Raw genomic sequence first — 13,973 nt, 5'->3', positions numbered from 1 at the left:
AAGTTGAAAATAGAGCTACCATATGACCCAGGAATTGCACTACTGGGTATTTACCCCAAAGATACAAATGTAGGGATCCGAAGGGGTACGTGCACCCCGATGTTTATAGTAGCAATGTCCACTATAGCCAAACTGTGGAAAGAGCCAAGATGTCCATCGACAGATGAATGGATAAAGAAGATGTGGTATATATAAAGAATGGAATATATGCAGCCATCAGAAGGAATGAAATCTTGCCATTTGCAATGACGTGGATGGAACTGGAGGGTATTATGCTGAGTGAAATAAGTCAGTCAGAGAAAGACATGTATCATATGACCTCACTGATATGAGGAATTCTTAATCTCAGGAAACAAACTGAGGGTTGCTGGAGTGGTGGGGGGTGGGAGGGATGGGGTGACTGGGTGATAGACGTTGGGGAGGGTATGTGCTATGGTGAGCACTGTGAATTGTGTAAGACTGTTGAATCACAGACTTGTACCTCTGAATCAAATAATACACTGTATGTTAAAAAAAAAAAAAAAGAAGAAGATAGCAGGAAGGGAAAAATGAAAGGGGGGAATCAGAGGGGGAGATGAACCATGAGAGACTATGGACTCTGAGAAACAAACTGAGGGTTCTAGAGGGGAGGGGGTGGAGGGATGGGTTAGCCTTGTGATGGGCATTAAAGAGAGCACATATTGAATGGAGCACTGGGTAATATACGCAAACAATGCATCATGGAATACTACATCAAAAACTAATGATGTAATGTATGGTGATTAACATAACATAATAAAAAAATGACATAAGAAAAAAATAATAAAATGCTCAAGATTAGCTTTGTTCTAACTCAGGGAAGGAGGAGAAATACGTAGGGGAAGAGATAAAAAAAATGTTTGTCCATGAGTTGACAATTACCAAAATGGGTGATGGGTAGGTGGGGGTTCTTTATTCTATTCTCCTTATGTTGCTGTATGTTTGAAAATTTCCATCACGAAAAGTTAAAAAAAGAGAAAGCAAGGCCAGTCCAGACCAGCATAATAATCAAAAGTTCGAACTTGTATTTAATTTAATGCTTTTCCTCATCCTAATCATAAGCCTGTTTCCAACTTCGAAGCATGTTGACTTTTCCTCCACGTCTTAACTCCTCCTCTTTCCCCTCGCATTTCCCCTGGCTCCTGACCCACCTGTTCAAGCTCAGGCTGGGGGCCAGAAGGGAAAAAGGCACAGCATTCAATGAGGCTACCATTGTAATCTGGAGTTGATGCCCTCTGCATGTGGTGGATACGCAATTGTTGCTTTTTCTTCCATAGTTAAGTTTTGTCATGTGTTTTGTTGTTGTCATTATTTTCGGAGGGTTCTGACAGCAGTTCTCTTGATGTGAGAGATGCCACTTGGACTGGCCAATGAGCCCAACCCTCAGCTCTTGGACATATGCTGCTGCATCTTCAGTGTGCTTCCTGCTCTTTCCAACTCTGTTGGGATCCCTTTCCCCATCTTGGTTGTCCCCTTGGGTGAATTTTCCTTGAAAATGAACTGCATGCCATTTATTCTTTTTATGGCTCTGTTGCAAGCCTCAGAGATCCTTGCCCTGCAATTGATGGGCACACCATTTGCCCCAAGCACAGCCCCTTCTCCCTCTTGGCACCAAATAAGCAGCTCTTCCACAAACTTTCACCAGTACATTTCTCCAAGTGGGATTTAGACACCAGTCCTTACGTCTCCTAAACTCTATGAGCCTTGTGTCAAGTTCACTGAATAGTCCCTTCAAGTCCTTGTCACTTGGCTTCTGATGGATGTAAGCACCCACTCTCCTTCCCTCACGGGGGGCTGTGAGAGGAAATTCATAGTGCACCAAAGTCTCTTTCTCTTGACTTTTCAAGCCCTTGTTTTCTAAGAGCTGGAGGTGGGCAAACGCTATTACTGGCAGAACCTGTTTTGCTTCTTATTGTGTCACAGATGATAAAGTATTCTATTTTAGGATAGGAAGATACTTGTTTCCTTTAATTATAGTATTACAGGCCTTTGCGGCCTCAACTGAAACTGAGTTAGAAAACCTCGTTTAACCCCCTATAACAAAGAAAAAAACAATTGAGTCTGGCACTGCTGGATCCAGACGTCAGAAATGTTCATTTTCATTTCTTAGTTCTGTGTTGACTTCATGCTGAGGCCCACTCTCCTTCACGGCAGCGCGATGGATGCCGGGAGTTATAGGCTGACATGTTAACGCTGGAATTGGATTCTTTCCCCTAACAGTTCCAGCAAACCCCTCAGAACTGTGGGTCATCTCCCTGGCTTGGGTGGCATGATCACGCGCACCTCCAGCATCACAGCCAAGGCAGTAAAATGTTCTGTTGTCTATTTCTAGGTCTGTACTCTCTCCTGGATTTGGGGGTGGGGTATACTGTCCGTCCTCCCCAACCACATGGACCGAGAGTATGGGGGGGTGGCCCTCGCAAGGAACACCAGAGTGTTGCTACCAGAGAAAGTGGAATGGATGCTGGCTCATCAATAAATAAATGATCTGCCTTTACACAAACCTAAGGTCCATCTTTTTGCTTTATCATTTGAGGTCCCACAATTCTAGTCATCTTCCCTGCTCTAGGGAATAACCGTTCAGATAAGCAAAGATGCTTCTTATGTAACCCCAGAGCTTTCCTGTGTCCAGGCCAGAGATCCTTTAATGGTCCTCTTAGGATGTGGCTTCAAAGCTCTTTATTTTCCTTGTGGTTCTCATCTGAACTTGATCAGGTTTATTTATGTCTGTTTTAATGATACCCAGACTATTTTGGTAATTACATAGCCTCTTCTGAAAAGTGTTTTTAAAACCTCACAAACCTTTATTCCTTCTAGAACTATTAATCCTAAAGGGGAAAAAAAAGCATGAGCACATAGATATATATGCACAAAATGTTCCCTGTGTGTCATTTGTAACAGAAATGGTCTATATGTGCTTCACTGAGAAACTTGTTAAATCATCCATGGTACATCCATTCGAAAGGACACTATAAGATCGTGAAAATGAGTAAAGTTAAAGTATATAATGTATCACTCTAAAAAAGTACAAGATATATTTAAGATAGAAAAGGGGCAGACCAGTACATATGGCATAATCCTGTTTTTACCTAAAAACCTTTTGTGTTTATATTAATGTGTGTGTGTGTGTATATATATATATATATATATATATATATGTATATATATATATGTATGTATATATATGCATGTATACCCACAGGGCAATGTCAGGGAAATTACATATCAAACATTCCAGCAAATGGAATTAAAAGGGTAGAAAGATGTTTCACTTTTTAACTTATATAATTAAAAAATGACATGGGAGAATTCCTTTTTACTCTCCAATTTAAAATAAGAGAAAACTATGCCCTTTGTCAGAAATCTTTGGTTTAATTAGCAGAAGACAGTGATAATAGGTGGCCAGGAAACTTAGAGCTAATTTTCTGAAATAGATATATATTTCTGATTATAACAGCAAAATACATCCTTGCTGAAATAGGCAAACCAGCAAATAGACAAAATTAATAATTAGTTCTAGTGTCACCCCTCAGAGATAATCAATGTTATCACTGATTGTACATTCCTCCAGTACTTTTCAGAGTTAAGTTTAATATTTAATTGTAATAATCATCTTATCCTAGCTCCTGAATCGGCTACCTCCCTCTATCTGTACACAGTTTCTAATCTTCATTTTTATCTTTATTGTTAACTGTTTTAGTATTTGTGTGTATATTTAATGGCAAGCTTCTTTAGTATAACATCAAAGAAATAAATATATAAGCCAAGGTAGGACATCTCCTGGCTTATTAACAGAGCAAAATTGGAAGCTGAGAGGGAAATAGTCTTAAGACAAAATGAGGGCAGAATTTTGACTCAGCGTGGGGCTACATGTGGCTGTGTAGGACAAAAGAAAGAAGGAAGCAAAAAGAAGGTAGAAGGGGAAGAGAGGGTGACGTGAGTTGGATCATAATGTTGAGAAATAAAATTATTTAGATCACCTGTCTGGCTTCTTCTATGCCTACCAGCTCATTTTCTTTTTAAACCCAAGGCAGAAGCAAACTGATCTGCATACTGGCCCTCAGGGGAAGAGTCAAGGTGACTGCAGGCTTTTTCTGACAGCCAGAGGTGAGACAGAAATCAGGTAGGCTTCCTGAAGTCCTGGGTGCCTAAGGCTAACCGCAGCTCATCCCACGCCACCTTGCTTAGCAGCATTGACATAAAAGTACTGTGGATTGTATTTTAGGCCAGGGGATTTACCCAGCAGATACACATTGTGTACTGTATGGAAATCTCCCCACCCTCACATCCTGCCCTAGCTCACAATGCCCTCTCGGTTGGCATATTCATTAAAAAGGCTATATATAGCTGTCTGCTTGCCTTGGTTTTCAAAATAATAGATGGGGAACACAAGTTATTGACTTGAAACCTTTTCCCATGATAAATATGTAGATTTCAACCACCTATAATCTTGCATGTCTACATATGCTCAGTATATCATATATAGTGTTTTTACTTTGCACGTCTCTTTAATCTTAGGCCAATTAAAAATATATGGAAAATTATGCTTAGCATTGCAGATTTGGCATTTTTTTTTTTTTTAAGATTTTATTTATTCATTTGAGAGAGAGAGAGACAGAGAGAGCACAAGCGGGGCGGGGGGAAGGGGAGGGCAGAGAGGGAGAAGCAGACTCCCCGCTGAGCTGGAAGCCCAACATGGGGCTCGATCCCAGGACCTGGAGACATGACCTGAGTGGAAGGCAGATGCCCAACCTTCCAAGCCACCCAGGGGCCCCAGCAGTTTTTCATACAAAACAATTACTGTTGGTTCTAATATCGGGATGGGTGTTACTAGGTTCACCATTCAACTCATTCACTATTACTCTAGCATATATTTAATTGCCCTCTTGTTTTGTTCTCTGTTTCTACTCTGTATTCTCCTCCTGGATTGTGAGCTTTCTGAGATTAAGGTCATGGCATACACATGCTTCACTATCTTCCTTGTTAAGAAAAATTACCCACGGGGCGCCTGGGTGGCTCAGTCGGTTAAGCATCTGCCTTTGGCTTAGGTCATGATCCAGGGGTCCTGGGATGGAGCCCCATGTTGGGCTCCCTGCTCAGCGGGGAGCCTGCTTCTCCCTCTCCCACTCCCCCTGCTTATGCTCTCTCTCCCTCTCTGGCTCATGCTCTCCCCCTCTCAAATAAATAAATAAAATCTTAAAAAAATAAAAAATAAAAAAAATAATAAAAATTACCCCAAATTTGTAAATAAAAAAATTGAAAAGCAGGCAACATGTACTTTCAGTGCCATATTAAAGCATTCCTTAACATGCCAGCCCAAAGATTATTTAATTGTCTAAGAGAAGGAAGTAAAACAATGGAATTGGATCAGTAAGTTAAGACTGAAGTATTGCTATTTTTTAGCACTTTATTGAGATACATTTCACATATCATAAAATCCATCCATTGAAACTGTACAGTTCAGTGGTTTTTAGTGTATTCAGAGTTTGTAACTATCACAATGTAATTTGAGAACATTTTTGGTTCCTAAGGCGGCTATCGACTATTGATTCAAGTCTGAGAGTCTGTGAAGTTCTGTAATAACATATAGATTATTGTTTAGAAGAGATGCAAATGATTTCTGCCTTGTAAAAAAAGATAACCCCAAAGGTTAAGATTTTATTGCCCTGTAGAGATTTAACCAGTTTAGTAACTGACCTGGCAAGGTTCACCTGACATTGTTTTCCCAATGCCAATGCCAATTCCTCTGATTCTCCTTGGAACCAGCTTTAACATCCTGCTGGTTTCCTCATTGATGGATTAATTAAATCTTCATATTGTTTTCATTCTACATTTGTGTGAAAGTCATGTTTAAAAATTTTTGAGACTTACATTTTGATAACCTGAATTCTCTTAGCACAAAAATGGGCAATGGAATGGCCAGTAAGTAAATATATCCTGACTTATTGATCTCCATTTTTAAAAATATTTTATTTATTAATTTGATAGAGAGAGAGAGACAGAGAGAGCAGGAACACAAGTCAGGGGAGTAGAAGAGGGAGAAGCAGGCTTCCCGCCGAGCAGGGAGCCCGATGCAGGGCTCGATCCCAGGACCCTGGGATCATGACCCGAGCCAAAGGCAGACACCCAATGACTGAGCCGCCCAGGTGCCACAATTTCTATTTTTATGATAGGGTTTGTGACTTTTAAAGGTTGAGAGGAGAGAATAAATTTTTGAAAGGTCTTAAAGAGAAATCAGAAAATAAATTTTGAATTATACTTTATATTTTGGTTCTCAAATTCTGAAATTTTTGTGCTAGAGAGAGTTACCTTTGAGTGAAGCTATTTACTTACTTCTTTTCTATATCAAGGCCTGAATCAATGAATATTCTAAGAATAGAGCTTTACTGAATAACATTTTTGTAAATCTATAAGTCTTAGAATATTATCTATTTTTGTGTAAGTAGTATACGCAACGCAACAAAATCTGAAAGGTATAAAAGAGAATGCCCTGAAGAGCTATGTCTCCATCGCACCACTTCCCTCTGCCAACAAGTTGCCCCAAGTTTGCTCCTGTTATCAGTTTCTTGCACATCTTTGCACACATATGTACACACAAACATGTACACATTTTAAGATTTTTGACTCAAAAATATATGGCATACAATATATGCTGTTTTGCAACTTGTTTTTTTCACTCACTAACATCTATTGAAAATTGTTCAATCCCAGTATATACAATAGTTGCCTCCATCAAAACATGTCTAACAACTGATCATTTCTCCCTTCTCCGCTGCTACCACACTCGTCCTAGCCATCATCATCTCTTGCAGGAGCCACCCAGGCTCCTCTTCTCTCCCTCTGCACCTCTACAATCTCTTTTCAACATGGTGGCGAGCACGATCCTCTGTCTACTTCAGTCTGATCATCTCCCCTTTAGAGCAAAGCCAAGGACCTAACAGTTCTACAAGGTCTGTCCCACACCATCCGCTCCCCTACTGTCACCACAGTTGCCTCTTGGCCTCACCTCCAACCACTTTCTATCATTCCACTCTCGTCACCGTCACCGTAGCCCCCTTGGTGTTCCACTAACACAACGAGCAATTCTCCTACCTCAGAATCTTGGCTCTTGCCATTCCCTCTGACTGAGAGGCTACACCCCTAGATGTCTGCACAGCTTCCTCCTTCATCTCCTTTAGGTTTTTGCTCAAATATTGTTTCTCATTGAGCTTTTCTTGACCACCACTTCCAACTCCCCCTTTCCTGCACACACTCCCATCCAGTGTGCCTACTTTATCTTTCTCCATAGCACTTATCATCAGTGGGCATACCAAATATTTTACTCATTTATCATCTATGTACAAGCTCTGTGAGAGCTAGGTTATTTGTCTGTTTTGTCCACTGCTGTTCTCTTAGCACCTAGAACAGGGCCTGGCACAAAGTAGGCACTTAATAATATTCATTAAATGGGTGAATGTATGCTGCGCAGTACTCGTATATGTGTGTTCTATTTGTGTGACTCAGTGTGGTGTAGTTTAACCACTGCCACATGTGGGGACTTCCATGAGCTTTTGATCTCTTGTGACCTTGAAGAAGTTGTTTAACTTCTCTTAGCCTTGATTTGCTCCTTTATAAAACATGGACAGTAGTTGTACCTATAATTTAATAATGTTGTGAGGATTAAATTTTTAAAGGAATGTGAAGTGGTTAGTAACATGCCTGACTTATAAGTTCTTAAAAATATGATCATGTTTTCTCTCATTATTAATCATTCATCAGAAATAAACTTATGGGAATATATGGTTGACTATAATATAGAAAAACCTAACTTCTTATTTTTAAACCTGAGCGTGTTAACTTTTAGTGATTGTCTCCTTATCATAGAATACAAGCCATTTTGTTCTTTTTTTTTTTGGAGAAGTCATTTAACATCTTTAGAAAAAAAATGTTTAACTCTTCAGAGGTAAAGACCTTTATCTTTGCAATTCCATTTTCTAGCTGGTCCCCAAATTAATACTTGCTCAATCAGTTTTGTGGAATAAACAAATAGAAGAATTAATCCCAATGGTCACAAGGAAGTTCGTATTTATTGGAAGGATGCAATGTATCAGGTACTGTGGTAGGCACTAGGGATATAAAAAAGAACATTTTGGGGGCACCTGGGTGGCTCAGTTGGTTGGGTGTCCAACTCTTGATCTCAGCTCAGGTCTTGATCTTAGGGTCATTGAGTTCAGGCCCCATGCTGGTCTCCACGCTGGGCAAGGAGCCTACTTAAAATAAATAAATAAATAAATAAAGTCTTAAAAAAGAACATTTTGGGGTTGAAATTTATTTCAAGACCTCCACATGGTAATTGTTGAGCTGGCGGTGGCACATTTTTATTTTAGAAGTAGTCTTCTAACTGGGGGAGGGGGAATTTGGATTCATCACCTGTGCAAAGTAAAAAAAAAAAAAAAAAACCAACAACAAAAAAAACCTCCAGAAAGATGTCTTTGCCATAATTTCTCTGAAGAGCTTTTCAAAGAAGCAAAACATCAGTGGTTTATCAGGTAGACATCAAGAGTGAAGCAGCAGTCGTGCCAGTGCGGGAAATCCTATGGTGATTCAAGCCCTGTATGAATTCCTGTGGTTCCCAGTAAGTCCCCACGCATATTGCTAACAGCAAATGATTCCATATTTGGTGCGGAATGAGAGTCTAATGGTGAGCCATGCACCTTGAGGCAGAGAAGAAGTCCTGACCTGAGTCACAAGACCTGAGATGGAATCCAGCTCTGCCTTCTGACGCTGACCAAGATAATCCTGAGCCTTAGTTCATCACCATAAAATTATGGTTTTAAAATTTCACCTCCTTCCTACATGAAAATGGGTGAGAGAAGCCTCGCTACCCTGGAATCCACTGTACAAATGGAGCTCTGGTTCTAACAGGTAGCCGAAGCCCCCTTGGGCCATTTACCCACAACTCCTTCCAAGTGCCTAGCAGCACTGCACTCTACACTGATCCCAAATAGGATCCCTGCCCTTAGCAAGCACACAGTCCACTTCCAGGACTGGATCCCTAAGACATAATTTAGCAGATGCAAAACTACACTTGCAGGCAGATGATCACCATAGGGATATCTATGACAACAACGCAACTGGAAGCAACCCAGGTATTTACAAAAGGTGAATGGTTTCATACATTATGCATCCTAACATTTTGATTGAAAGAATATGCAGCCTACCTCCACCTCCACCCTGGCAGGGTCAGCCTGTCCCCTGGGGGAGGTGGCGGTTAGTTTGGGGGGAGACTGGTGACCCTGACCCCAGGGGGTGGCTGCTTGGAGGCTGGGACAAAGGGGTGTGTGATGGGGACAGGTCACAAAGGACTGTGGAGGATAAATGAGGTGGTAAGAGGAGATTTAGGCAGAGCCCTGCAGGGAGATGGGCAGTTGCCTTCACTCCCTCTCTCTCTCAAGGACTCGATTTGTGGCTGGTGGAGCTGTCTCAAATGAAGAGAACCATGAGCAGTGAAAGTTTGTTACCTTATTACACGGCCCACAGCTACCGTTCAATGGGTGTGTTCAATACCTCCATGGGGGACCTGCAACGACAACTGTACAAGGGAGGAGAGTATGACATTTTCAAATATGCACCTATGTTTGAAAGTGACTTTATCCAGATCAGCAAAAAAGGAGAGGTGATCGATGTACACAACCGTGTGCGAATGGTGACCGTGGGCATTGCATCCACCAGCCCCATCCTCCCGCTACCTGATGTCATGCTGCTGGCTCGACCAACAAAAATCTGTGAAGAGCATGCCAGACACGCCCGGACCACCAAGGGGAGAGGTCGCAAGCCCACAAAGACCCTAGAGCTCACCAGGCTGCTTCCCCTCAAGTTTGTCAAGATCTCCATTCACGATCGTGAGAAACAGCAGCTGCGCCTGAAGCTTGCCACTGGCCGCACTTTCTACCTGCAGCTGTGTCCCTCTTCAGATGCACGAGAAGACCTCTTTTGCTACTGGGAAAAACTTGTCTATCTACTGAGACCACCAGTGGATAGCTGCAGCAGTACCCCGACCCAGCAAACTGGGGACGCAGCCACCTTAGAGGATGACAAGGGCCTAGTGGTAAGCATCAACAGAGTCTCAAGAGAATGGGGCAGGGTGCTTTGGGAGAGCCACTCAAAGTTGGTCCTACAGAAGCTCTGGTACTCTCTGAGGCTCACCTGGGAAATGCATTCCCCTCGAATAGGCTCAGGGCAAAATGAGCCCCCACTAGGGGATTTAGCACCCTGGGGAGGTTCTGAGTGCTTCTCCCAGTTGTTCCACGAGGCTGAATTTCAGAGAGACCTCACGTATCCACTGTTCTGGTCTCATGCCCAGGGCTGTAACTCCTTCCATCCATCTGGGCATCCTGATGGCCCCAGTCTCTTCTCGAACACTTACCCCCACCCAGTTAGTCTCAGCAGCTGTGGAACATTGGTAGCAATTAGGAAGTCTTTCCTTCATTCTGTATCGCTGTGACTACCATGTGCTAATTAAAATCAGGACACCCACGTGTGTCTGCACATGCGCGATTTTCGCAGCCACCAAAATGCAAAATGTGTGGTTCCCTTGGCCCAGCAATCCTACTTGTAGGAATCTGTCCTGCAGAGATCTAAACACAGGTGTATAAAAGAAAAGTATATGAGGATGGGGAATTGTATCAGTGCTTTCCCTGGCACTGGGATTGTTAAGTAGAAACCAAGTGACCATTTGACAGGGGTGCTATAGATGGGATCTTGCCTCAAGTGGGAGCGTAGATTTGATCATTTTCAAGGTCCTTCCAATTAGAAGCCCTTGAGTTGCTCAGCTCCAGCTCCACGTTGAGAAAGGAGCAGACGGTTCTAGTCTCACTTTATCATCTCTCTCTTACCTGTTTCTCCTCCCCTTGGCACAGACCACAGAGCTCCACAGAGAAGGGGATCAGGATGAGTTCAGGCTTCACAAGCCTCGTGAGGTGTCTAGAGCCACCTCCTCGGCTTACGCTGGGGGAGAGGGAATCCATCACGCCCACCACAGAATGCCTGGCTCCCCCGCAGTCGCGAGCGCCGCCGGGAGGGCCGAAGGAGCAGCCACCCGGGCAGCCGCAGGCATGGCGGGGGCAGCAACGAGCGCTACCACGGGCTTGGCCATGGCTGGGGCAAGAACAAGCTCTTCATCAGGTGCGCTGAGCCTAGTAGCAACCAAGGCTACGAGTACAGGCCAGGTCAGCACGGCCCTGTCTGGAGCCAGCGGCAGATGTACAGGAGAAAGCGGATCCAACAAGGCCATCGCAGGTGCTCTCAATATATCCTCAGAGGGTACGAACGTGGCGTTGGGAGCTGCAAGCCTGTCCTCGGCCGGTGCTTCCACCCTAACGACGGGGGCTGCTAGCGTCTCCCCAGGCAGCAGCATGAGCGTGGTGTTTGCAGGCGCAGTGACGACGGGCACGCCTGCTGCCGAAAAAGCCGCATGCCCACGGGTGGGACCCCTTGTCTCCACCTTGCAGAGTGAAGGCTACATGAGCGAGCGGGATGGAAGCCAGAAGGTCTCCCAGCCTGGTGCCAAAACCCGGAAGGGAAAAAAAGAAAGAAGAGAAAAGAAGGACAGAACTTCCAGTAGGAAAAGTTCCCGTCACCACAGGACAGGAGGGGACAAGTCGACCCGGAGATCATCCTCCCACCGGTCCTTATCCGGCCATGATAAAAGAGATGATAGAAAGGAAAAAGGGCCGAGCCACGGAAGAAGCAGAGAACACGGCTCTCGCAGGACTGGTAGCCACAGCGCCATTGCAAAGGAGTCAAGGACAGCTCACAAGTCGGGGAAGATCAAATCTACGAGCAGTTCGGGTGCTGTAAGTAAGAAATCCAGTAAAATTGGCTCTTTCTTCAGGAATTTGAAAGTCACTCCTGGCTCAAAAACAGTGGTCACATCACGCGATAGAGGTGTAGACTTCGTGGCTAAGTCAGTAGAGAAGCGCAACATAGAGGCCAAGGTAGAGAAAGCCCCGGGCAGAAAAGATCTGGAGATCTCTGGTACCATGACATCTGAGACAATGGAGACCATAATCATTGAAGGTAAATCCATTTAAATAGGAGACCGGGCAGGAAGCTGCCATGGAGACCCAGCCTCAGGGAAGTATCCCTAGAGAGTCAATTCTAGCTTTCTCTAATAAAGGAAACCATGCAACTCCAAAAGAAATGCTATCTCGTCTGAATATCTATATCCCCTAGCCTGATAGTGACCTCACAGTGGCTCCTGTGACGTGACCCATGCTGCAGCCTGAGACCCCAGCCTCCAGTCAAACAGAACCTCACCTCCCACCCATGACCAGCTGAGCCAGGATGAGTGCCATGCTTTGCCTCAACCCCTTTCTGCCTTTGTTTTCCCCAAGACCATGGCTACAAGTCACAGACTATAGGCTGGAAAGCACCACCAATACCATGTTCCCATGCTCTTCTTTCTCTTCCCCAAAGGTCCCTGAACATGGACTTTCAGTCCAGTCCATACACTAAAGACAGGACTCGTGTCTCCTTGGGATAATCGGGAGGTAAAGGGGGGTGTAGCCGCATTTGTAGATGATCAGAATGAGGAGTTTATCATCTAGGTCAGGAATTGGCCGCCGGAGAGCCAAATCTTGCCAACTGCCTGGTTTTGTAAACAAAGTTTTATTGGAACATAGCCACAGCCATTCATCTATATATTGTCTATGGCTACTCTCTCATTAAAATGGCAGATCTGAATAGTTACAACAGAGACCTTATGGCCTGCAAAGTCTAAAATATTTACTATCTGGTACTACAGAAAAGGTTTGCCCACTCCGGATCCAATCTTAACAACTCTTCCTCCTGGGTATATACTTTGGAGAAAGTCGCACATATGCTCTCCAGGAGACAGCTAGGAGAATGTTTACAGCAAAACAATTTGTAATAGCAAAACTCTGAAAATAGCGCAAATGTTCATCAATCAGGAGGATTGATAAATTGTGGTATATGACTACAGTGCATATTAGATAGCAGTGAAAATGAATAGCAGCTATTCATGTTAGCATGGATGAATCTCACATAATATTGAATAATAGAAGCAATTGAAAAATACATAGGATATAATTCCATTTATAGAACCATTCAAAAACAAGATCAAACAACATGTTTGGGGGTACATATTTACTAAAAGTGTAGAGAAAAACAAGAAAACAGTAACAACACTCAGAATAGTGGATATCTATAGGGTGGAAAGCCGAGAGAGATGATCTGGAAGGCACAGAGAACTTCAACAGAGCGGGGATTGTTCTATCAAGCAAAGGACTGTGTCCATGGTAATTTATTATGGAATCTTTTTTTTTATTTTAACATCCCTGAAATCAGGATGGTTTTTAAATTGTTGTTAGCCAGGTGGCAGTCGCCACCTTAGAAATACCTTAACAAATTTCACTTACATTTTCCTATTAATATATGCAAAGAGAGGTAGATGATAAAAGATCTAAGTCTGAAAGATATCTTCTAGTCGGTATAAAATAAAAATTCTAAGCGATATAAATATTCAGAATTCAGGAACATAGAAAAGGCACAGATACATTGTTAAGAGATAATAGATTATCGAAAGTGCTGTGTACAAATGAACTGTGTAAATTATGTATGCATGTGGAAAATACTTCCAAAAATAAGAAGTCATACTACATTAGGAATGAGATTATAAATTTAAAAAATGCCTATTGTAAAAAAGAAATAACATTGTCTTTTCAATTAAAAAAAAAGTTGTAAATAAGTTTCACAGGTCTATAAAAATCATTAAACTGTTAACAGATGATAAAAGTTGGTTTTGAGAAAAATGATTCTGAGAACCAGGTGTGTTTGTATAAGCCTGGGGGTCATCCACCCAGCCTTGCAATTCTTTGCTCATTCTCTCTGACAATAGTGTCTACTAGGATGGAAGTTGGATTTCCAGTAAAAGTTGGGGACTTTCTCTGTAGAGC

The 13,973-nt window shown here is 42.8% G+C and overlaps 1 protein-coding gene across 1 annotated transcript; it reads left to right on the top strand.

Annotated features, from left to right (window-relative positions):
* Positions 1-9,496: 9,496 nt before the first annotated feature.
* Positions 9,497-12,089, top strand: GARIN3 (golgi associated RAB2 interactor family member 3). The gene is made up of 2 exons (XM_036096227.2): positions 9,497-10,105; positions 10,917-12,089. The coding sequence occupies exons 1-2, from the start codon at positions 9,497-9,499 to the stop codon at positions 12,087-12,089; spliced, it is 1,782 nt and encodes a 593-aa protein (XP_035952120.2).
* Positions 12,090-13,973: the final 1,884 nt, after the last annotated feature.

Source organism: Halichoerus grypus, chromosome 2, assembly GCF_964656455.1.
Source record: "Halichoerus grypus chromosome 2, mHalGry1.hap1.1, whole genome shotgun sequence".
NCBI lineage: Eukaryota > Metazoa > Chordata > Mammalia > Carnivora > Phocidae > Halichoerus > Halichoerus grypus.
The sequence above is the reverse complement of the archived record's forward strand: the minus strand, read 5'-3'. Positions and strand labels throughout refer to the sequence as shown.